This window comes from Battus philenor, unplaced genomic scaffold, assembly GCF_028537555.1.
Source record: "Battus philenor isolate CCGP_79_NKW_IND1 unplaced genomic scaffold, ilBatPhil1.0.hap1 SCAF_4, whole genome shotgun sequence".
NCBI classification, from domain to species: domain Eukaryota; kingdom Metazoa; phylum Arthropoda; class Insecta; order Lepidoptera; family Papilionidae; genus Battus; species Battus philenor.
In genome coordinates this window covers 6,872,139-6,899,106 of record NW_027181704.1, presented here as the reverse complement: position 1 = coordinate 6,899,106, position 26,968 = coordinate 6,872,139, and the positions used below count along the sequence as shown (strand labels likewise).

General features: G+C 31.8%; 1 protein-coding gene across 1 annotated transcript; it reads left to right on the top strand.

The window, feature by feature from the left end:
• Positions 1 to 273: 273 nt before the first annotated feature.
• On the top strand, positions 274 to 26,024 carry LOC137929011 (zeta-sarcoglycan-like). The gene is made up of 6 exons (XM_068772025.1): positions 274 to 356; positions 22,104 to 22,329; positions 22,611 to 22,800; positions 24,106 to 24,298; positions 25,276 to 25,399; positions 25,830 to 26,024. Exons 1-6 carry the CDS (start codon positions 274 to 276, stop codon positions 26,022 to 26,024), a joined length of 1,011 nt encoding a protein of 336 aa, XP_068628126.1.
• Positions 26,025 to 26,968: the final 944 nt, after the last annotated feature.

The window sequence follows — 26,968 nt, the reverse complement described above, 5'->3', positions numbered from 1 at the left end:
ATGAAATTCCACAGCTTTAACTCGAAACTTTGTTTACAATGTGCGAAGAATACCGACATCTAACAAGCCGGTCATTTAAAATTGTTGAACTTAACGAGACAGCGAACTGTTAGAAAATAATTTGACCGCGACGTCCAGTCCAGTAACTAAATTAAAAGTTCCAAAGTGTTACCGACAGCCGACAGCTCTACAGTACCAAATGTGGACAGAAAAGTGACTGCTGTGAAAAGCTATCATTACTTAAAGGCTGGCATGTCCTGAACGACTAGTGCAATGGACTCGCATTCTTTGAACCGTTCGCGCCAAACTCCTGCGGCCAGGAACCACATCGTCTACACAGACCACAAGGGCAGGAAGTAAGTATTATAAGTTGCAAATTTAATAGAGTGCATCAATTAATTCCTATCGTTTTGATTGTTACATTCCGAGAGGAAAATTTAAACGTTTAAACCTAACAAATGAGTGCTATTATTTCTCTCAATTTAGTCTAACAAGCAACTTGGAAAGGTTCGCCGAAACGCGGGACTCAATGGCCGTGAATTTTGTAATCTTCATTAATTTTGGCCGAGGTTCATTTGTTTCCTTCTAATATTGTTTGTCTCTTGTTTAATATCGGTGTTATATGAGTAAATATAAATATATGGGAACGTTGAATAGACATTATAAAACACCACAACAAATATTTTATTAACATATTTTATTTGGTCAAAAAATAAAACAGTAAAGGAGAAATTCGATTTAATTTAGGATATTCTTAATAAGTAATTCTTTTTTTAAAATTTGTAACTACAAGTAAATGAAGATTAAGTTTTAATATGACTATAACATATTAATTGTAAAACGTAGTATATTCATAGAAACTTTTATTTTAATACTCATTTTAACAAAAAGACAGAATTTACATTCTTATAAAAACAATTTTAATGTAAATTAACTTATGTATTCAGTTTTTTTTATCGACGGCCACAGAATATACCTTATCCATATTGTTATTGCTATACCAAAATTATAACATGTTTCCTATGAGTTATACACGACTAAATATAAGATTAAATATCGATTTACAAATAAGTATTCCTTTAATTATAATACGAGCAGATACTGGCATCATTAGCCAGTCCACAGTCGCTCAACGAGCTATAGAGACAGCTTTGCTTGAAATTTTCTTCGAGATCGAATCAGGAATACGGAGTTTCGCATGCAAAAAATGTAACCGACACATCCCAGCGGATTGCCAAGTTAAAATGGTGGTGCACAGGCCATATAGCTTGCAAAACAAATGGTTTTTAGCGCTATAAGGTTCTGAAGTGGACACCGTGGATCGACAAGCGCAGCGTACGACGTCACAAAGTGACCTTGTTAAGTTCGTCAAAAAACGTTGAATTCAAGCGGCTTCCATCCGGTCTTATCGGGAATGTATCATACTTTATGCCACAAATTCTTCATAATTTTCATATATTTAACTTAGAGCGTACCAATTTCTTGAGAGGTACGAACGCTCCTATAGCTCAAGCGACAACACTCTGTTTGTATCGCTGGTGAATCTTTATTTATACCAACCAACGAGACAAATTTTCGTCTACCATAGCAATAAATTTTTAGAAACCTGGCGATTTTACAGCGTTTTCAATCAGATTTACTTTTTTTAACAAAAAGTGATAAGACTTGCGGTACAATTTCGTTAATGTACGCACCAGATGAAATATAGTACTTCACGTTACGTATGATTTATTATTTGACAAATTTCATCATTCATATAATTAAGTAGAAAAACAAGCAAATTACTTATCAAATATTAAAAGCCACAGTCATCCCGTTTTGTGTCCTTGTCACCTCGAGATTGTAAATCGTATGTCTTATTAGTCCTGCAATTTTATTGTTAACGGTGACGAGCTGAAATACAGTCATGTTTGCGCATTACTGCTCAGCGGTAGAAATAGTTACCGCGGTACTGGTATATATCTGGGCAGCTACTAGTATAAGTGGCATAAGAAATTTAACCAACTCAAATTTAACGTTTCACATAAATTTGTTATAATACAAATACGTTTATAAGACGTTTCAATTCTGATGGCCACTGCAAGGTTTAGGCCTCCCCCAAGTATACCTATGAGGCATATATCAACATAATCGTTATGCTTTGAGGCACGTCCAGCTGAGGACGTCCCACGGCTGAAGTGATATTGCTATAAAATTTGAAAGTAAAAGTGTTGACTTAAACCGACATTGACGTCGGCATTGACGAGGCTGTGAGTTGTATGCATGGCTAATTTTTCGAAAGTACTTCGTTTATTCACGAGTTGTACTAGACAGAGTCTAGCTATTACTTAGTAAGAAAGAAGACGATAAAGATTTACAATACAAGAATTTGAATAGAAACCGTTCAGCGGTCCACTTGTAGGGGGTGCAAGTGGGCCGCGGGGCGCGGAGAGACGTGAGCGAGTAGCGAATGTGTGCCGCGAAAGGACAGGATAGTTACTTGTGCAGTTTCCGTTAGTCACATTTTCGCTACAAGGTATTCACATTTCGAGGACCGGGAAGTTGGCGTTATCGTGTTTAAAATAGGACGACGGCCACCTCTAACTTTGTGATGCAAAATGAAAGTGTACGAACGGCTTCCATGTTCTAACTTTTTAATTTTGTTTCTTCAAATATTTATGAAATAGTTGTACACATATGATTTAGATACATATAAAACTTCTAGTTGTTCTCTAAGTTTTAAAACAATATGTTTTTAAAAATAACGTTACAATATATTTTTTACTGCAATTATAATGTTGTAATAATTATAAATAAACGCTATGTGAATTATTTTTCCCAGATGTCTATTTATTAATTTAATAATAATTAAATGATAAACGTTAATATCCAATTCATTATCATTTATCATCGTAAATATTAAAATGTGAACTGAAAATATCATAGTTTTATATTTAAATTAATTATAATAAGTCCAATTAATGGAAACTAGAAGTATAAACAAACTAACAAAATTGTACTTTAACGGAACACTCCAACACTCGCAAATGGATTAAGACTTTTAGACAGGGAGTGTGACGGTGATTTTTTTTTACATTTTCATTCAAAGTCGGTCTCACGTCCCGAAGTCTGCTCGCTGCGAGTGTGTATAAGTAAGCGTAAGTGAACAAATTGATTTATTGAAGTTAAGCGGGTTTCAGAGTTGCGCCTGAGTTTCGCAGGCTTTTGCATTACACAGATAAAGAGAAAATAAAAAGGAAACTTCGCAAACAAAAGTCCCCTTGTCGCGAGATTTACGAGGCGCAGCACGTACGGAGCACAAGTATTTAAATTATATGTTGTTTCGGCTTATGTTCACAAGTACTTACACAAAACTGGTATCTAACGGCAATGGCGGCCACGGCCTTCTGTTGCTCCTTATATGCGGCTTCAGAGCCAGATATTCTATGTAACTATGTATTACTTTTCAATCGTACCATTTTTGTTGCATTGTGTTATGTAATTGTTACTGTTAGATCAGTAAATTGTCATCTGGAGTCATCTGGAGTACGGTGTTCATATATGAAAATTTAATTCTCAACAAACTGTTGTCTGTCTGTTAAGACTAAAAAACAGTCAATGGAATCCTTTCTAAGCAGAGAGATAGTGATGCTGCCCGCTTGAATGATGCATCTAGATAACAACACTAAAAAATAATGGTATAGTTAAAAAAATAATTTTATTTAATATTCTTTTTTGTGCACGTTAGAAAATATATACGTAGTTGCGTAAATGTAAAGGAAATTAATTGGCGGTGTTACATTATATAATTGGACAATAACGAGAGAGTCTAATTCTTAATAAAATCAACGATTAGATTGAGCTCTTCTATAATGGCAACCCTAAACTCAAAGCAACAAGAGTTCCAAACGCGCTCTGATCTGAGGAGAGCCCTCATCACACAAGAGTTTTTTTTGTTTGCTTACACGATATCTATAATGTATTATAGCAAATCATATTCAATTTTAGTTTTTAGTTACTACCTAAAAGTTACTTATGATATATTAGGACTTTTAATAAGTTTTTGTTTAATAAACGTCTTAACTTTTTTAGTTTATTATTCAGAGATATTTTATCAAAAATTTGCCCAACAATAGCAACCTGGTCAATCCGAGATTTGATTCTCTCGGGCACCCCTGGATCGGAATGTTAAACACGTATTCAGTGACAGGCCAAGCCTAGCACAGACTTTTAACGTCTCGTCACTTTATGGAGCGTTTGCTCGAACGACAAAGATTGGGGTGGCTGTCCTATCCAGTTACATGAGTATGTAATGGTCTAAGTGGTAGGTTTTAAGAAGGATCTCAAGTTTAGTTGTTACATAAGAGGTTAAGACTAGCGCGCACTGGGCGTTCAGCCATTTCCAATTCGCAGAATGCGACTAGAGAAAACAGTGGCCTTCTATTATAAAAGATTGGTAATGGGAATGTAATAACATAAATTTGTTGTATTTATAATAATTACTACATGAGCAAAGTAAGGATAACTTTTCATTATTGTTTTTTTTTTACAAATAAATGAAATAAAAAACTTTTCAATTAAAAGTAATAAACTCCATTAGCAATAAAATCGATATGAAATATATTTGTAATAAAAAATTAGGTTAACGATCGAGAAGTCGATCCAACTACATTAGCCATCAATTTCCGACTGATACAATTGAAGAAAAGTTTTAACTGAAACTGACAATTTGCTTCATAAAGCCCGTTTTACTAATATCCCGACGTAGACTTTCCGTAATAATTATGAACAGTCACGCAAATATTGGTTCAGGTGTCTTGAGCTTGCCAGCGGTGTAATGATTAATTAAAATTATCGATTACATAATTGAAAAAATATTGTACCTGCTAACGAAAGATTTTAGATTTCTTATTTCACTGAAAAGAGTAATTCGAATTCTTAGCTAATTAGTTGTATTTCGTGTCTCTTAATGGGGGTGATCAACGCAAATGAAGTACTATGAGGATTTAATAACATGAAACGAGCTTTTCCATTTCCAAATAGGTGTTTTTGGTAGTCTCCTAATTTTTATATGTATATGTAAAAAAAAAATCATTTAAAATAGTCGTTTTGGAATGAGAAGGTCCGTAGACACACACACAGGAAGCAATCGACATTGCCCTGCAGATTGACAAAAATGTAGGAAGTCCAGACCTAGAAGGTGGACAGACGACCTTATTAAGGTCACCGTAAGATTTTTTGAAAGCAGACAACTTACAACTGGTTTTGTTGGAAGTCTTTGCGGGAGGCCTTTGATCTGTAGTTAACGTCCTAAGGCTGAAAATATAATGAAATTGGCACACAGGAAAGCGGTACCCAGATAATATACCGTTGACCATTTAACCGACTTATCACCGAAATGATATTTGGCTAACAGATGCAACACTGAACTGACAATTTGATAATTGTGCTAATTTGTGCGAAGATGTATCTCTACTATACATTCAATACAAAAGTATACGAGTATATAGAGTACTTTTTTTGAAATTGAAAATAAATCTTAATTTTTTTTATCATTACACTGTACAAAATACTAACCCATTACTAACAAAGCCTTTAAGTAAAAATGATTATTAATATTCTATAGATTCACTAGAGTCTGAAATAAAATTTATTATTATTATGAAAATATTTCGGTAATTTATCTGCTATCTTAAAGTCTTTTGGCAAAATGTATCATATTCAGTCATCATAAATATCATAGATATCTCCGGATATCTTAGATAACATTGTATTTCGTAGTTTTATTTATAAAACCAATAATAATGATCATATGAAAACGCTTAAAAAATATGTTTGTTAAGAATGAGTATAATAACTCAGTACGTAAACCTGGAAATAAACCTTCTATGTCGCCAAGAAAAATCTTTAATATTATGTTTGACGAAAAGACAAATTAAGATTTTTTTTTCTTTTGAACGTAATGACTAATTTGGATAGGCTATTATTTTTCAATAGTGTATTCTAACGATGGTAGTCAGAAAACTAAAAATAATGTTCGATACTTCTGTGATATGATATTTATACATAAAATTAACATCCAGCAAATGTAAGCACAATTTGAACGCCATTTCCCAGTCAAAATTTCTGTTTGTCAATTAAAATATTTGGAATCACTGAAATGATTTCAGTAGCAGTTAATTCGATTATCCGGAAAACTCCACAGGAAATAGCGAATTACGGTTATATGAGGTGTTAACTGTGTCTAGGTAGTATTAATTATTCAAGATTTAATCCAAAGTAAACATGCTGTGTTTATTAAGGGCGTTGAATATAATATTACTAGGAATACTTACGCACAAAAAACATATTTACGTTTAGTTTTTTATTTCGTACAATCCGACCAGAAACGTAGTATCGCATGTTAGAAAACCCTGCATACCTTAAGCGCGGCACAGCGATTCCGGTCGGACATATTTACATACAATTTCGTCGGATAATAACATGATGATAATTGATTACTTGTGTACAAAAATCAGTATTTACACATACTTGCAAATATAAAAGTCTATTGAAAATCGATGACAGGGGACAGGTCACATTGTTCGCCGAACAGATGGCCGCAGAGGCCTATTGGTTCTGAAATGAAGAACACGGTCCGACAAGAGCAGCGAAGGATACACAAAAGATTGACAAACTTAAGTTAAGGCCACTTACAAACGGTTCTGTACGAATTTTATCTAGGATGGCTTATGTCCAATCGTGGACATACTTCGGTTGAAATAATGATGATAAAGGATTCATTTACAAGAAGGCAACATGATGGTATAAATCTGTGGTTTGGACCGTTTCGATGTGTTCTCTTAGTCTCTTGTTATATTGTTTGTGCCAGTTAATTGTACAATTTAGCATGTTTTGGTATAATTTCTGCTTAACTTGTCATAGAAACATGTTGCGAATGTTCTAGAAACGAAAAGATTTAATTATTAATATGGAAAACCCAGTAACCGACTAAAAATCTGAGAGAAAAATTGTTTGAGTTATTATAAGTAATAAATATTAAACAGTAAGTAACTTTTCAAAACGTAGCCATGTGCAAACGCATCTTTAAATTCGTTTACAATTATAATCGCCTACTAGCATCATCTATTCCAATCACTTGCTTTTAAAAGTGCGGTTTAAAGAGCGCTGTATTCGCTCAGTCCACGGAATATGGTATTATCATTACATGTCCGCCAATAGACCCAAAGATAGCCGTTATGACCAGTCTTGCGCTGCCCGTATCCAGTGACCACGCGACAATGACTTAGTCATCGGTCAAACTAGCAGGGTGATACAGTACAGCAAACTTAATTTTTATATGTTTCATTATGTTATTAATATTATAATATTAATTTTCAAGCAATTATAAATTATAAAAATTACTAAAACAAACATAAAACCCTTCATTGTAATTACTCAGTTCGCAGAATTTTAATTATTTACTGGAATTAATTTATGTGTATATTATGCCGACTTTCGCTGGTCTGTTACAAAATATTTCTTTTGTTTTGAGGCATATTTTAAACATTTCACTAAAAGAAAATAGATTTGTGAATAATACTTGGTAGCTTTTTATCTTCAACAGAATATTTGACAATAATTGGCCATTTCATTGGCACGGTTAGTTGATTCAACTCGTACGGCCATCGGCGGGGTTCACAACCTCTATTGGTATTGCGTGTCACGTACTGCTTGCTTCGCCTTGTTTGAAGAGCCACAATACCAATGTACTGCTTAAGTTATTGTCACTCTTTAAGTTCTTCAATTTACCGAAACAATACTTATAAGCTAATGTTTTTATAAGCATTACACTTATTTTTTTAATTATTCACAGTAGCCAAAAATACTACACTAAGAATAAACAGGCATACTATTTTTTAAAAAAGTCGAAATAAAAAACCTTTTTTATTTTTCGTCCTGACGGAATTTAAAACTTAAAAAATCCGTTTTTATGAATTAGGTGTAAAACAGATGACTTTAAATATTGTTTATTTATTACTTTCACAAGAATTTACATCACCATTACTACAATCCTGATTACATTAATTAAAACAATATTTTATAATATATAAATATAATAAGATATACGTTTAATTTCAAGTTTTATTAATTTGTTTATTAAATGTCTGTTTTAAGAGCCATTGCGAGCAAGTAAGCGATAGCCTAATGGCATAGGATTCGGACTTTAAGACCATAAGTTGGAGGTTCGATGTCTGGCTAGCGCAATATCCTCGAACGAAAATTTCATATGTAGGAATTCACACTGTACTAGATTATAGCTTCGTATAACTTTTCTTTTTCTTGTGTCCCAATAGTAAAAACATATCAGTTTGATAACAATAAATAGTTTGGTGCTTTTCATTTTGATCAATCTTTGTTATGGACTACATCGGTGATGGATGTGTTCTATAAGATATTCACAAAAAATGTATATTAAATCATAATAACGCAAATTTGTCGTTAATGTTAGTTAAAAAAATTCATTCCACGTATTCATACAAACGGTTGGACATTCACTACATTGAAACAAGATCCGTTTACGCTACTGGGTATAACTTTTTCCGAAATTAATCTAATATTTTTACTCGTGAAAGATTTAAGTTAAGTTTGTGTGAACATTGGAGTTCCAACGACTTCCTCGTCTAAACAAGTCTGATACTAAATTACTTCTTAAGCTTTAGTAGAGAGACGTTTAAGATTTTCTAAAAGAATGAAGACGAAAGGTAGAAAGAAGAATATCTGTCTTCGTTAATCTATTGTTAAGAATAAATTCTTGAGTTAATACAAACGCAGATACTTAAATAAATAGATGGATTTTATCACTATAATATTTTCAGATAGAAATCTATATGCTGTAGAATAAGTACTATAAACGTGTAGTACGGATTTATGGTAAAAATCACAGATAACGCGTTAATAATCTATCCAAAGCCCTTGAGAGGAAACTTGTCACGAACTGAATAATTTACTTGAAGCCCTTTTTATACCTACGGAAAAAGCTTTTGTATTCGTTTTTACTAAAATACAGAATCTTTGAAGATTTCTTTAAATAATCTCTTTGAGAATACCACTAGAAAGTGAAACAATCTAAAAAAAATAATATGCCTTAGTGTTGAATGAAAGGACTGGTGACTGACCTCGGAAAATTAAAAAAATATGTCATGTATTTTTTTAAATTATTATATGTGGATGTTATTTTAGTACACAGTTTGTCGAAAAGTGCTTTATTCTTTTAAAGATAGTCCTTTGATTATGATTTTTTGGGTCCTTACTGAAGCGCCACATACAGTAGATATTTGAATGACATACTGCTTATATATCATTCAAAGCTTTTATTAAAAGTATGTGTTAAATATTACATTTTAATATAAGTTTGATTGTCATCAGACAAATCTGTCATCAGACATCAGTAGCATTATACGTCATTCTTGTATAACATTTTTTTATATTAATCAATTTTGAAAGTAATTAGATTATAATTTTATCTTGTTAAAACTTGTAATTGAATAACCCTCATTTAAACAATCGCAGACTTGAATCACACTTGATGGAAGCTTGCAAAAGTGCCTAAGTTCTCGTTCTTGACTTTATGAGTGGGACAAGCTAGAAACAACTTTAGATTCAACTAACTTCGAGTGCCGTAAGCACAGCGCCTGTAGCAAACTCTCCTTCGCGAATTACTTTCAAACGATTTCACAATCTCACAACGATCAGTTTAACATGCACATCAAGGTTTCGTGAAGATGTTATGTAGGTCTGTTATAGTAACGACGCATAATAAGGTCCAAGGTAAAATAAACAAAGTAAAAACTTTCTTTAAATTCTTAGTATCCAAGGTAACACTTTTTTATTACTGTAATGGCTTATGTAAATGTGACACTTTCCTTTATGTTTATACTATCAGAATTTTTAACTCGTAACTGCGTAGCACTGCAAATTTTCACTACTACAAAATCAACGGTGGTACGTTTTATTATTCCTGTATATGAGCTATGACGTTGTTCAATCCAGAACACTAGTACTAATGTCATGTATTTTGACAACTTCTTCAGAAAGAAACTCAGTAGCCGTGATAATTTTATTGAAAAAGGCTTTTTAAAGCCCTAGATTTTTTCATAGAGTGTTTAATAATTATTTCGTAATTGATCATCTAAAAATGAGAAGTAAAGAAAAATCATATAATCAGAAAGTAAATAAAAGAGATACCATAGTTAAAGCTTCTTTATAAATTCTAAAATTGTGTCAGTGTTCAAAAATATTGAGTATATTTCCATGTGTACATGTCATCTTCTCAATTTATTATTTTCTTAATATGAATTGAAATGGATATTACAAATAAAATACAAACAATTTTTAACCGACCCAAAGACACATATACTTTTGTTTTCCAATTCCAACTTACACTTCTCGAAGTTGTGCGATATAATTGTCTTGAGGAGGTTTCGTCGAGAAAAGTACGTGAGAAGACTGAAGATTCTGGTCGAATTATCTAGTTAAATCACCTATATATATACACGTTCATTGCATTATAAACTTTCTCTTTAATCCGCCTACTTCAAATAAATCATAAAACTAATAATATTTATTTCGTTACGGGAAATTTATAGAAATATTTGAGAATTATTGACGTTTGTTTAGGCATTTGTTCTTGTCTGATCTGCTAACTCACCGATCCTATTCATCACACACGTGGTTGCAACAGGATGATGTGATTGCACATGCAACCATTCGATAAATTTACTTTAGAATTTAGCTTTCCTCTAAAAACAAATCGGTTCCTATGGGGATGTCCCCTGGTCACCGAGATCTCTCGACTTAATTCCAATGGATTTTTTGAGCTACATCAAAGAAAGGGTTTACAATTCCAGAACTCTTGTGAATTTAAAATAAAATATTCGCTGAGGAAAAGGTAAAGGCGATTAATAATAAATAAACACGTGCTATGACGTCTTTCATGATATCGCCAAATAACGGTTTATTGCGGATCACTACAGTCAAACTTGAAATTTCATTCTTGGAAAGAATTTAAGCTATTTTAAATCGAAATTTAGCCCTCAAAGTACATTCATGATTTTCTTAAATCAGGTTTTTTTCAATCGGTTGTATACTTTCTCGGTCATTATGTTTTCCCTACGTGAAATAACTTAATTGGTCAAAAATACTAAATAGTATTGGAGTTCTATATGTCTATAATATTTTATGAAGGAATAAATAAATCAACTTGGCTGATATGACGGTCAAGTTGACTTGTTATTATTTATTTCTTCATCTAGTTTTACAATTGGCTGAGTTTAACCTTAATAATTAGTACTTGCGAGGATTTAGTAAGTGAAGCGACACGAAAGAGCAAATATAAAGAAAGTCTTCACTTGTTCTTTGTAAATTCAACTTCGAATAAACGATTTTTTGATCACGCTATTCGGCGTGATACGGACAATAGATTTAGAAAGTTGACACTGTATGGGCAGGTTTATAGAATTTTTATAGATGTCAATTAGTGCCTGATAAAACATGAAATGGAAATATTGTTATGTAAAATCAAAGTATTGTTCTGATTAACTATTTACAATGCTTATAACTCCAAACTAAAATTTATAATAACGTTAATTTTTTATCACTGTACACATAACAATGCCTATATAAACTAGTCACTGCATCTACAATTAATAAAGAATTTTAACATTTTCCTTAGTTTACATCAACGATGAAGAATCAATAATTCAGCTAATAAATATATTATTCCGTTGCTTTAATTCAAACCGAAATCTAAGATCAATACGGATTGATTCATGTTTACTGCAGCGGATGTAAAAGACGGACTGCAGCGACAAGCCCGAGGACATGACGTTTGCGATCTAAGACTAAGTGGATAAATGGCGAACGATTTATGTAGGGTAGAGATCGATCGCCACTTCGTATTACAATATGTTCCCACAAGCGAAAAATGTCTTTTTCTTGTTAAGGTTTAAGAAAAAATAATACCAGCAAATGACACGTCCTTTTTAACATGTAAAAACTTTAAAATGTTAAGTATAATTTGTGTTTAGCTCATTACTGTTTCAAGAACAATAAAAAATGTAATGATAATATACCAAAAAAAGCGTTTTCAAAATCTTTGATAAATGCATATTAAAGTTGACCATTGTTTACTATCTGTACCTGCAGACTTTCTACTACTATAAGTTATTGTCTTGTCAGATTCCAATAGAAAACATAAAGAAAAAATATATTTCTGAGTGATTACTTTATACAAAGTGATTGAAAATAAGTGTAAAAGATTTAAAACTATTTGCTGGCTATAGAGCTATACATTCATAAATTTAAGTCTTATAACTACTCACCGTGTGTATTAGTATCAGTTGGACAATCTATAGAGTAAATATTTATTTTGTTTGTATTGAAAAAAATTCGATTACTAATTTTTAACGAAAATGTGAAATAAAGTTGTTTTGTAATTTTTGCAGCTGTGACATAAATTCAATCGTCACACTAGAACTGTGGAGAATTTCGAAAAACGTACACAAGTGAAATTGCTCACAGTAACGCTACTTTAAACAATTCGCAGTTAAAATTTATCAGGCGCTAATTAATGGAATGCCGAGAGAAGTTTAAAACACGTCTCATTAATTCGTAACGCTATTACGTATTGGCCTTTTACAAATTTCAGTGGGCGTTTAATGAAATTCGCATTTCATTATCTCTCCCTTTATTTTTTGACATTCTACAAAGTGAATTTGTCTGGATTTGCTATGTTTTAATATTTAAGCATAAAATGTTAATATAATTAACAAATAATTAGAGTAAATTATAAAAAAAATTATTACTTATTCAAGAAAATATCACAATTTATTTTGGGATAAATCGTCAATTAATATTAATCAAAAAAGATTGAATTATGTTTGTGATCCTATTTTAGTTTTGATAACAAAGATTATTACCAATATCCCATGTCCATTGTCAAAATCACGTATACTTATCATTTGTTTACGGTTAACTGTGTAAGAAATTTAGCTTACAAACAATGACTTTTGCTATTTGTTTATACAGAGTACAGAAACAGTTTAAATTCAGTAATCACTTGCTAGTTTAATATGTTTACAGTGTTCTATATTCAAGCCAAATTTTCCATACATCTACTGTGCCTACCTGTCTATATTTTATGACGTAAATCCTCTATTTATCCAACGTGTTGTACAGGTTTAATGAGAATATTTCGGGAAGTAATAAAACGCAATTAACATGAAAATTGGCAGGGACTGGTGAAATTTTGATTCATATTCACACGCTTTTACGAACAGCAACCGGTGCAAGCATTGCGCTGAGCCATAAATATTAAAATAGCCATTTATTTTGAAAGAAATGTTGTTACACTCTTTTCCTATTTTTAAAGCGGTGTCATATTTTATTTTATCTGTAAATTTAAAGAACAGCAAGACGTGGGGTAACTCGAACACAAATTATACTTTCTCATTATCTATTTTTTATTTTTAAATTGTATAACTTAAAGTCTATTGATAACTTTAGACCAAATACAATATAACATCTTCTGTAGTACAGTAGTAACTATTGGTTCATCATTTCATTATTTCAGCCATAGGATATCCCCTGCTGGACATAGGCGTTTCTCATGGATTTTCAATAGGACCGGTAGGAAGCGGTACGCTTCAAAGTTCGATCCGATCAGAAGTCACCGGCGTTGAAGGTGCACGTCCTGCGCTGTGTTTGCCGGCCTATGGCCTTTGCTCTAAAACTTAAACCTAAACAAGCCCAAACGGCTATGCGTTATGTGTCCTGCTCACTGCCACTTCAACTTATCAACCTGCTGGGTTACTTTTATGTAGGTTGCTTTTCCTCGTCTGCGTCTGCTAGAGAAATCTCGAATACCTCCCTCTACATGGCTGGTCAATGGAACGTGACCTTGTCAATGAGGCCTAAAATGAGTGCCATGTATTGCCATAAGTCATTACACAAATATTACTGACTATTTTGTAATTATAACACAGCATTGATTATTTTTCAATTATTAGCGCGAATTGAAAAGTACCGAGCACGGAAGCGTCGCCATATCCCCTAAGAGGCGTAAGCGTTGTTTTATGGTCGTAGCGCCGCTAGCAAACTTCGGCAACTGCTTTATGATCCTAATTTATAAGTGAGAGGCGCCGAGAGTATTTACGACTCTTTCTGAGAACTCCGGGTTCCCGCGAGTGCGTTCAGGTTTGTTACGTTACAAGCACTTGTAATGATAGCATCAAATGTTCGAACGGGGGTAACGACGAGGTGCTTTATTCATTGAAATTGTTCAATTCACTCAATTCTGTTAGAATAATCAGAACAAGCCAAGCCACATTCGTTTAAAAATAGTACATTACTTTTTTATTCTATTTTAAATAATATTAATATTTATTCATTGATTTATTCTTACTATTGTCCACGAAGGTTCATTTACAGATATCAATTGTGAACGTCATGAAAAGAATGCCGGAATAGCCCAATTTGAATAAGTTCCCCTACAGTGGCATTCTTTATTTTCTCGCTATGAGGGCTGCTAACGTGCCGTCATCTCAGAATGGCCACAGCAAACTCAAAAAGAGTTTTATATTTTTTATAAACATATATAAATTTTTTTCGTGATTGGTGTGATAGAGTTAGAAGTTTGTTACGTAATAAACTTATTAATAAAAACGCATTTAGTAAAGTAGTCCTTACATATAATCATAAAAATGTAATTGTCAATATTTTTTAACATTTTTATCAATAGAGGAAAATTGCAATGAATTTTTGTATAAAATGAAATACCATTTTTATATAAATAAAAGTCCGTAGGTACACTAAATTAGGTAATAAAAAGCTTATTGGGTTCCCCTCTAACGCAAAGTTTTGTGTGACTGATTTACAATCTCAGAGAGCTTTATATGAAATTTTGCAAGCATAAATTAATTTTCAATTTGCCTTTGACGTTATGCTGAGCCGGCCTGACATGTCTCTCAGGCAAGGTATTAACCCGTACATGACACCCTGTGCCTATTCGTAGCACTCATATCTCCATACACAAGTGTTATATCAGTAGAGGATGAAAACATAAACGCAAAGTTGTGTAGATTTCTCTGTTTTGATGAGATTTGTGTAATAGGTGAAATTCTAAGCCCGTTTTTTTAATGTTTTGTTTATTTTAAAGTAATTATCAAATTTAGATTAAAATAGTGTGTAAACTAAAAACATCGGCAGCGAACTTTGTGTGTTGCAAACAATTTATGATGTTGTTGTATGTGCTTTTACTTAATCATAACAAAACGAAGCTTAAAAGCTAAGCTATGTTATTGTTTGTAGAACGCTTGGTAACTGGTTAAAACAAGCTATCTTGTTCTACTCGCAGCTAACTATTTCTAGATAAAACAAAAGGTTGTTAAATACTAATAAAATCCAAAGGAAATGAACTCTTAAAAAAAGATTAGTACATATACATGGTGATTGGTTATATGTGTTAAAGCTTTAAAGGGGTAAGTATATCTAATTTTCTGTCAATTAATGTATGGTACATTCTATACAAAATCCTTGGAGACGTACCATGCGTTTCCATTTAATGTTTCTGACCCGCAAAGCCCGAGCATGGGACAATCTGCCGGCTTCCTTATTTCGATCTTTTTAGGGTCATAGAGAATAGGTACCTACTAAGTCTTCATCTTCGTCCATATCGCCGAATCTCACCAGGCGAGCTGGTGCTACTAGTAAACGATAAAAAGAAGTAACACAAAAACTGTACCCTTTATTGTTTTTCTTATAATGTATTATCTACATTCATAACCTTTTTTTGGAATAAATACCGTTATTATAGATTATTATATTTTAATAGTCATATAAAGTATTAATAAGTTGTACGTATGAGAAAAAAAATTCATATTCAAAGAAATAGTTTCCCAACTTTGTTTTTGGTAGACCAGAGTGACAATTATAACATATTCAGCTCGATGGAAATTTTGTGTCGGGTGAGGTCGACTGTGGCGGCAGTGTAAACCGAATGCAACATGCAAAAGCTGCCGGGGTCTTTCCCTGACTGCTTGTTTCAAACGGCAAAAGACGATTCAAACCTTTTATGATTTACATATGAACGTGATTATCATCTTCACAGATAAAATCTTAGAATAATTTGACGAATGTTAAATTATTATTCAGTAGTAATAATAAAACAACTGTGTTCAGTAACGATAAAGAATAAACTAACGAAAATAAATAAAGTAGCCCATCGAAATGGTAGGTGGCGAGCAGGCCACATAGCGCGTAAAACACGGTAAGCGTGGGACGTCCACCCACAAGTTGGACAAATGACCTTGTCAAAGTCGTTGAAAAATACTAAATGCAAGCCGCTTCGAAAGAGTTTAATGGAAATCTATAGGGGAAGCCTACGTCCAGCAGTGAACTTTCTGTGGCTGAAATGATGAGGACCAAAAATATACTTGTTCTAGATAAATTTCGAACTTTGATTGGTGGTCTAAGATTCACTAGATAGAGAGATCTGTAAAAAGAAAAGGAAAGCATTTATTAATCAACGAGGCACAATTTGTGTACTATGTTTATATTTATAGTAATAATTATTGATAATTACAAAGTTGATCTATCTATATTGCATAATCGATAGAAATGATATTAAATTTATAACATTAACTGACAGTTACTGAATTTATTGTATATTGGTTTTTACAAAAAGATCTATGTTACAATCAGAGTTATTTCCAAAGAACGTGATTTGAGGTTTAAATATTATTTAAATATCTGTCGTTTGGCAATGGCTCTCTGACACGAAAGAGGAAGTAGATTTCAATGCACACTTGATTTATGGGCCACGTAATGGAGCGCTGCGTTGCATTTACTTCATGCAATCACAGCATTGGCACTGCCGTAGGCGATTTGATATTTACCTGTTCTACTACGAAATTTCAAAGAAAATTGATTTTACGTTGGTAATACCACAAGATTTTAATACTGGCTGATTAAAAATTAACTTATCAATTTTTTAATTTTGGTAATAACCTCTTCACTAATGTTGTAATTTTTGCACGTACATTTTATCGTATCATTTATTTTCACAAACCAGCGGCTATTTGTAATTGCATTTCAGGGCTATTATAGATTTACTACGTGAATATTTGTATTTTATGATTTATTGTGTCTTTGTTGCGGTCAATAATATAGTATCAGCAGAGTTGTGCACTAGCATTTGTCTGCGTGTTGATTTATAATAGAAAAAAAATTGAGAACAACGTTCACGCAACACAGGCCTTTGAGAATACTGAGTATTTGACTACGATAGGTGTATATATCATAGTCCATTCACACATACTTTTATAGTCCCGAACTTGCATCGTACGATTTTCATTTTGAAATAAATGATTATAATACTTTTTGGAATATGGTTCCAAAATGATAAAGAAACAGTTGTGTTCTAAAACGCTCGGAAAGATGTGTAGACCCACTGCTTCTCGTACTAGTTTTACAAAATATAATAATGTTTAGATTGTGAAGGGTATTTATATATATTGATACTTAATTTATTTTTTAGTATTCCAAAAACTTTCAGTGTCACCTATTATAGATTATATTTTAATAATAGTAAAGAAAAGTAGATTTCAATATATATTGAGTTAAGACGATAGTTAAATAAAAAGAAAAAAATTCAAATGTAACTCCGTAGAAGAATAAGTTTTTATAGGCGCATTACAGAATTTCCATAAAATAACCTCAAATGAATATTTTTAAAATTAATATTATTTATTACAGCAGTGTCTATCTTCATTAGTTCAGTAACCGTAATGGAGTTTAAATTGAAAATATACAGACACTTATAAGTTAAGTAAATACCCAGGAGCAATAAAATATTAAGGTTTGGTGGCACAGTGTTTAAATTTTGGATTTACATATCGATAAGCTGGGTTTGAATCATGTGTCACTACAGGGTATGGCATTCGAAGCGTACAGTGCTACGTTATTCAACTTAATGGCTATTAGTTAGGTTCGTTAGTGGAATATTGCTAACGAATGTGCAACGGCCGCGCATTCCAGCGGCGGGAGGGCGGTGAAACGCTCAATTAGCACACACACACTGCTCAACTGTTCTACCTCGGTTTTTAAATAAAATGCCTCTGAATTTACGCAATGCAACTAATAAAAGAACTGGAACGAATTTAAAAACCAATCAATTTATTAGCCAAGAACTTAAACTCAGAGATAATATTACGTTCCTCGCACAGTTTACCAATTATTATTATTTCCTACTTGCAATCGTGAGATTCTAGCGCTATACTCAATTTATTTCATATATGATGTACACAAAGATATTAGTTTTGTGAATTATAATTGAAAGAATAAATAATATTTAAACATAACGAAAATATTTTAAAATATTCTAATTTAATATTAATAGAATCACGCACAATAGCACTGAAAAACGTGCTGGTTTAATAGTCAGTTGCCTCTTTAACGCATATCTTCGAAAAAAGGAAGCTCTGAAGTCGTGCTGTCGTGATGAAGATGATTAATATGGCTCATTTGCGGCACGCGTTGCCCTCAGGGTGGCGTAGTCTACGGAGCTGCGAGACTACGACAAATACGTTGTGAAGTTACGTGCTCGACATTACGTTTCCGTATCTAGAATTTATTTTGTTCCATTTGTGATCCAATTTATTTCAATAACCTCTATTAAATTATCTCCTTACGTATCAATGTATAATTAATTTACAGCATATATAAATGTCATAAATTTTACCATATTAACTATTAGGAAACTAAAAGACTATTACAAAAGAACTGAAAAATTGACCCCGTTTATGTCATCGAAAGTTTTATAAAAAGCATAAAGTAACTATAGTATATAAACCGTTTAACTATCTTTCTTTTTTAATTTTCTTTCAGTACTATCTAACGCTGCAGATAAGTCCAAAATGTTATATCAACCTAATTCACTTCTAAAGACAACAGGACAATGCCTAATGTAGTGTTTTGTAAAGCAGTAAGTTTTTATTTTAATTCTGACACTACGGAAATGAAAAATATTATTATTACTATTTTAAACCACTTAAAAAAGGAAGAAATCTGAGTAAAATATAAATTATTTTAAAATAAGTTATTGTGTTCAACAATATAATCAAAAAGGTTTTATTAGGTCAAATCTCTGTTTTTAATATGTTTTTTCGCAAAAAATTCGACCACGGGAGAGTCATGAGAGCCCAATATTATTGTTGTAATTGGTTTCTAATGCCACGTAAACCCCCCAAACGTGTTGGAAGACTGGACGGGGAGATAAAGTACACGACTGCTTTCACACGGGCTCGATCTAAATGTTTTCTTTTAATAAAAGTGAAATGTTTTTCGATATAAATCGTTATAAAACATAAAATGATTTTAAAGTCTAATATTGTTTATTATTAATTTTAGCAATAGTTTAATTAAACAGTGGGCTGAAGAAGCACTTAGGAATTATCTTATTGAAAAATTAACTATAATTTTTAGATTATATTATCTGAATATATAGGATAAATAACAGTTTAATACATTATGATGTTCAGTGCTGTTAGCTGTGATCCAATATAACAATAAAACCCAACCTTAAATCACATCTACAGCTATAATTATTTACTTAAATATTTGTAGCCCCCGAAGACGATTACAGTGATTGCCTAAGTTTTAATAGATATCATTTTCTATGTCACATAAGATTTTTTCTGTTTTGATTGGATAAAACGTCGCATAAAATTTTGTCATAAATAAAGCTTAAACTTAGTATTAAAATAAAGTAAACTTGTAAAATAAGTATTTGATCTTAATTATAAAATAAATTATAAGAATAAAGTCTTGTTAATTAATTTATACAACATTCTTCGCCTCCTAATATATTTTCAACTGTATATAACAATTAGATGCCGTGGTTCTGAATTCAGAAACCTAAAACCGCATTTCTGCCAGTCATTTTAGAACTAGCTGCTTCATTTTGTTAGCAAAAGAGCCCTGTCACCACTACTTTTTATTAATTTTTTCCGTAATTTGTTTAATATCAGAATCATTTATTACTCATTTCTATTTTATTTTAGTCGTTACAACTACTGCGCTACATATATATACTAAGACGTATCATCTTGCATTACAGATCAGTACAATATTTCCATACATAATGTTGCTGTCCGTCCCAATCCTTCTAAATTTATGACCCCTACCCGCTGACGGTAGCCAGTTCCACATATTCCGATTTGAATTCTTTTGTACACGCGTCGTATCGAATTTCGTATATTATACGTATTGATATAACATGTGATACCATTTGAATACAATCCGCTAACAATAGTGTCGTTTCTCTTATTTTTCTCTTTTTTATGAAACAACAGCTATCAGATTTAAATAAAAAAAACATATACGCATGGAGTATTTTTATGTGATAGAGATAGAACGAAACTTTTACGGTTATCGAAGTTGTTAAATCCGTATTTACTAAAACAATAAACTCGTTCAGTGCACATAAATGCGCGTTTTACTCGTTTCCAAATAAAATCCAGCTGTTTAAAAGCCAGTAATGCACACGGGAAGCCGCACCGTACCAACGCCTACCTGATGGTCGCTGCTCTATTCATAGGAATAATTGCAATAGTCAAACAAAACAAGCCACCCATTGTTTTAACTGCTAATGAGAGTCTAACTAAATTTTAAATAGAGGGCTGCAACGGGCTTTTTTTTCTAATTGGTCAGAAAATTTTGTAAAATAGTTTATTGAATTCTCTTATCATTATAAAATTTATTACGGACGTTTTATTTGTCAAGTTTTCGAATTAATTTTTTTTTAAATTTCGTCTATACCTATCACAAAAGCTGGTATTCTGAAATAGAGTTTAAAATTTCAGTAGCTTTAATAGTAATGTACTTCGCGTGACTGCAAGAAATTAACCGCGTTGTTGCTCATTAGATGCAGCGAGGTATAGAACGAAACTTCAATTTTTACACAAAAAAAAACTGTATCTCCGTCGACAATGGGTCTAATAAAAATTACTTTATGAACGACAACAATACTGTATTCTTGGAAAGGTTATGTTTTATTTAAAAGGTTTTAAGCAAAATAATAATAATGTGAATGATCGTTATCATTTTAGCTGATAGATGTCTGTTGCTGAACCTAGACTTCCCTCAGGGATTTCCGGTAGGACTGGAGGCGGCTCGCGTTGAGCATTTTCCGGCGGTCTTTTGATTGTGGATGGATGTCCTACGCTGCATTCGACGGTCTATAGTCTCCACTCCAGAACCTTAAGGCTGGGGCCTTCCATCCATCTGTTCTGCACGCTACGTAGCCTACCCACTACCACTTCTAACTACTCTCTCCCACTACACTCTTCACAATCGATTCTATATTTTAATTTAGTACTACGATTTTCCACATTACTGATTTGCGTGAATATTAATTAAAACGAATTTCATGAAAATAAAATTTTATTATTAATTTATTGTTGTATACCAACAACTCGGCAATGGATGGTTGTAAATAATACATTGTATTTTTATACAGATTTTTTAAAAATATTTCATGTTATTCCAAATTGAAAATGTCATTATATCAAAAAGTGTTTACGGATAAATAATGTCTCAGGGAGATAAGACACTTGTACGCGACATAAAACCAGATTTGCTGCGATCCGGTGGAACTAGAGGAAATAAAGCTATGATTTATGCAAGTAGAATGTGTTTCGAACAACTGTTTCTCCGGCACAGCCGTATCATTTTAGGAAAAGAGATCGATTTTTAAAATCCATTTATATTCTGTGCTGAGTGAACTATCGGATTTATTAATGTTGTTCTTTGTAATTTCCAATTCATTTGTTTAAAATTTCTACATTTTATTCCTTTAAAACACAAAGCTTTAGTAGATTTCTTATTTTATTACCAGTTTATATACCGTAATATTTAAATGAGAGTTTATTATCACATTAAAGACAATACAAATTCATTATGCGGGGTAAATTATTTAGTATGAAATCGATAAATTACCATTTTCCGTAAAATTAATTGTTTTCATTTTGTTGGTTGTTCATTTCATTTGTTTAAAAATTAACAACTTATACTTCTTTTTCTTCCAGAATACCATATGCTGACAAGATCACTCCGGAGCCAATCCTAAATAACAATGAAGGCAGAGACACGAAAGCAGATTCTATCAGGAACAGTTACAACAGTCAGTTCAAAGTCGGAATATATGGTTGGAGAAAAAAATGCCTTTACATTCTGGTCATGGCTCTTATGTTTATGATGATTATTAACCTTGCATTGACGCTTTGGGTTTTAAAAGTATTGGATTTTAATTCGGTAAGAGTTTATTTTTTTACCGCTGTAATATTTTCTTTCTACAATTTATAAAACCTGGTTGGTTATTACTCATAATGTCTTTATTAATGCCTATTTATATATAGTAAAATAAAACTGTATTCATATATGAATATGTATGTATATGTATATATATATGTATATATATATATATATGTATATATATATATATATGTATATGTATATATATATGTATATAAATATATATATCTGATTTATTTTACATTTGTTGAAAAGATTAAAAATTGAACCAATTTATTTAGGAGGGCATGGGTCAGTTACGTATGGTTCCCGGCGGTTTGCAGTTATTAGGACAAGCTCTTGTCCTAGATTCTCTCTTTGCGTCCAGCATTAAGTCTCGTCGAGGTCAGCCCATCTCAATTGAGTCTTCAAGAAACTTCACAGTTTGTACACGAGATTCTCAAGGATATTTGCAGAGCAGGTTATATTTGGGTAAGAAACATTGATTGCTTGTTTGAAAATGAATATTAACTCTATCAATATTCAATTTTTTGTCTATATTTTATATATTAATTTTACATAACTTATATCTAGAATGAAAACGTGTTATCAATTTCTTATAAGAAAAGGTTATTGTTATTATAATAATTAAATTCAAAGAGTTAAAAAGAGCAGTGTTTTCTCTTAGTTATTGAGATTTGCGGTTCGATTTTCAACAGACACAATGTGCTATTTAATGATAAATAATCGATCATAGATACCGTTTAAAACCCGAGAAGTAAAACAAAACAAAATATTAGAAAAATATGACTTCAACTAATTGGCCTTTATGATTAATTATGGTTTTTATGCTCTTTTTTAAAAAGGATTGTGTCCCAAAAGTGTAAAATAAAGTGTAAATTATGTAATTTTTATATCCATTTTATAAAATATTTCAAATCACTTACTGTTACTAATAATAATACTAAATAATTTCCACTCAGACGATGTTTTACCTAAATTGTTAAGGTATTCAGGAATTATTTTACATCCAAATATTATATAATGAATTATAAGTCTGTGTAAACAATTATAAACAAACTGCAGCAAATTAAAAATATCATTGTTTTTAATTTTAATATTAACTCAAGTTTCTCCTAAGGAGCAATATTGGCATATTTTTAAGGTTTCATTATGTTTTTATCATGAAACGCAAATAATCGGTCTTTTAATCATCATATACTGCGTAAATACGACAGTTATGTAAAATAGTTTATAAATAATAAATGAATAATATAAAAAAATCTCATAACTATTACATATCTCGTTGCTTGACAATTGGAAAATAATTGCCTGACATATGTCAATAGCTTATAAATATTCTTAATTGAATTCAGATGTCAAAGTAATTCTCCGCTATATTATTAACACAGTCGCAGTACTCGTACCGCAATTAACGAGGCTGCGACAATGTACTCAGTGTTCATTGTACATATTTTTTTTAACAACACCAATTAAAAATTTACAACATTCTTTTTTAAAATAAAGAAACATTAAAAAATCTTTCATGAACTTTAGAACAATTTAATTATATTATGCTTTACGCGTTTATTGAGATTGGTAATTTATTCGTATACAATGTTGATTAAAAGCTGAATAATGTATTTGAATTAATAGATATTTAATAAAAAGTTTAAGTTACGCTATCCAGGCGTTTATCAGTACAATTCGCTTTACAATGAATAAGCAAAGTTTCCAACAGGGGATTTGTGAGCGAAGTAAATGAGACCCTGAATATTTTATATTATCTCTCGTTAGGTCAAGACCGCTTGGAAGTAAATGTAGGGAGACTCGAGGTGCGGGATGCGCGTGGTGGTTTGTTACTGGGTGCGAGTCAGGAGACGGTGACGGTGGGCGCCGATAATTTAGTAGTGGCCAGTCCAGCCGGTGCGACGTTCAACACTGCCGTACAAACACCGCTTGTACGAGCACCACCTTCCAAGCAATTAGTGTAAGCTTAATTAATATTATTAATAATAGCAAATAATTTAAAAATATTTTACAACAACGGTCTTACTTGGTTTTTAAGTTAATGTTACGACAGTTTTTTTAATTACTTTACATTGATTATAAATTATACATACAAATCCTTTAAAACTAATAGAAAAGAAAGTGTACACAATATCATGTGTAAAAATTGACACGAAAATTTCTTTCTATTTCATAGACAATGTTATTCTTATAATTTCATACTAATTGCAATCAGATGACGTCACAAGAGATTAGAACATTTTCTTCATGAAGGTTGCAATGTATTTATTTTTTAACGAGATAAGCGTTATTATTTAGAATCTAAATTGACTGTGAACAATTAGATCTTAAACTCCCATGTAAACGTTGTTTCATCAAAGGTTAACCTAAGTTTCTTTAAATTTTCCGGACTTAAAATGTCGAACCATAGGAGTTCGGAATTTTCAGTGCGGAAAAAATTGCACACCAAAAATGTTTTTAAGTGTTTTCAAATTTTTTTCTTGTTATAATTGCTGAGATCTTGTTTGTAACACTTACGATATTATGTAGTACCTTTTTTCATTAAGTCATGCTTACTTTATATCAAGTTGCATGATTATTTTTAGAGAGCTTTACGCTGATTTTTCTTAACGATCTGTTGTTGTCCGAATTCCTAAACTTTTTTTTTTTCGCTCAGTACTTAGTACTTTTTAAATATTTTCAGCCATTGAACTCGGTTCTGGAATCTCTATTGTGCACATGTATCTCATTGATGTCAAGTATACATGTATATCATTGTAGCAAGTATACATGTATCTCATTGATGTCAAGTATTTTGTTCTTTATTGCACACAAAAGAACTGCACTGCTATGTACGGGTCGTCTGCCAATATCTCCTGAGAACTTACATTACATCTCTTTGAGGAAATTCCTTTTACCTGATTAAATGTTTATGCTCTCTACATTTCCTTATTATAGGCTGGAATCGCCGACGAGATCACTAGAAATGCATGCGGCGCAGAGTATAGCGATGGAGTCCAGAGCAGGCGACATAAGTGCCAGTTGCCTCACAACGTTTCGACTAAAATCAATCGCAGGCTCGGTAAATAGATATACCTAATGTATTACATAATACTTTTTAATGTTCACACCCATTTCTTTCAATTTAGTTGTTCTTATATTGATTTTAATGACATAATTTTAATAATTACAAATTAATTGATTACTAATAATTACATGATGAAATTTTTAGTTAAAACTTTAACCAAAGTTCAATTCTCCTATTGAGATAAAACCTGCCACCAGTTACCAATTTCTTTGACTAAAGTCAGTGACAAATGAAAATGTTAATAATTATATATAATTCTCGTTTGCATTTATTCTTTAACGTACTCTTTCTGATAATAAAGTAAATAACCATCAGTTTTTTTTTCTATTTTAAATAAATGCATATTTTACTTACATGGGTTTGTAAAAATTAGCGACGCCACTACTGAAACAAGTGAAAATTAATTTTATCTTTATAATTACAGATTCGACTGGATGCCCCAAGTATATATATGCCAAAACTAAAGTCAGCACTCCCACTATCTTCGTCGACACCTCATTCACACGATCCACATCACCAAAACATTTATCAGCTATGTGCTTGTGCTAATGGGAAATTATTTCTCGCTCCGCCACACGGCGCTTGTGCTGCAAGAGAAGAAAGCCTCATTTGCCGATGATGTAATAAATTCATATATGTAGTCTGTAGAATGTATGTGTTATTTAATTTTAATAAACTATCTTAGTTATTTTCATATAATCTCAAAGAGGCTTTAATGTGAATTATATTCATAGCTCCTAAGAAAAAAATGTTCCGTTTTGAACCTCACTGTTTACCACTGTTCATACAACAGTGTTTTTTATAGCTAAATATATTAAATTCATAAATAAAGTGACGAATTCAATGAACGTTTCATTCTGTAGTTGTTAAAAGGCCTTCATAAATTTGTCGAATTTTCGAAAGTCAAGTTGTAGCATCGAAATATCTTGTCTTCAAAAAGTCAGATTTAATGAAGTATTTATTGGGAATTTATGAATTACGTAGTCTAAAAAGCAACGATTATTAAAAAATATTTACATAAAAATTAATTAACTAGTGCCTTTTGGGATTGCATTGAGGTGAAATGTCTGAAAAATCTTATACTATTATGTATGTATACATATTGTTCAAAGACGTTCGAAGAATTGAGTTATCTATGCTTAAGTCCGCGATGTTGTGATAGATGATAGATTTAATGTTTGTCTGTAATTGTTAAAACTTCGTCTATTAATTGTCCTGTTTCATTTATTCATATTTTACTAGATGTTTTATTTAAATCCCATTTAGTCCCAAAACCCTAAGTTTTGGCAAATAAATATCTATTGGAATATCTATCTTTAACTTTTGCGCATTTATGTTAGACGTAGTGCACGGATGTATATTAGCGGTGTCAAATGATCGTAGTAAATTAATAATCTATGGTTCAAAAAAGTATTTAAAGTGTTTACAGCGTTGATACATAAAAAGACTAAAAAATAAACTTTCGATTATTATGAACATAATTTTCTGCATATTGTTTCTTTTTATTTTGTAATTTAATCTTTATTTAATTTATTACGGGAAACGTTACCATGTGTTTGCGAA

What these genes read in the sequence shown, in the direction of transcription:
- LOC137929011 (XM_068772025.1), top strand. Translation starts at nt 274, where the DNA reads ATGGACTCGCATTCTTTGAACCGTTCGCGCCAAACTCCTGCGGCCAGG. An exon ending in GCAGAGCAGGTTATATTTGG is followed by an intron (nt 22,801 to 24,105) that starts GTAAGAAACATT and finishes ATCTCTCGTTAG; the next exon opens with GTCAAGACCGCTTGGAAGTA. An exon ending in CCACCTTCCAAGCAATTAGT is followed by an intron (nt 24,299 to 25,275) that starts GTAAGCTTAATT and finishes TCCTTATTATAG; the next exon opens with GCTGGAATCGCCGACGAGAT.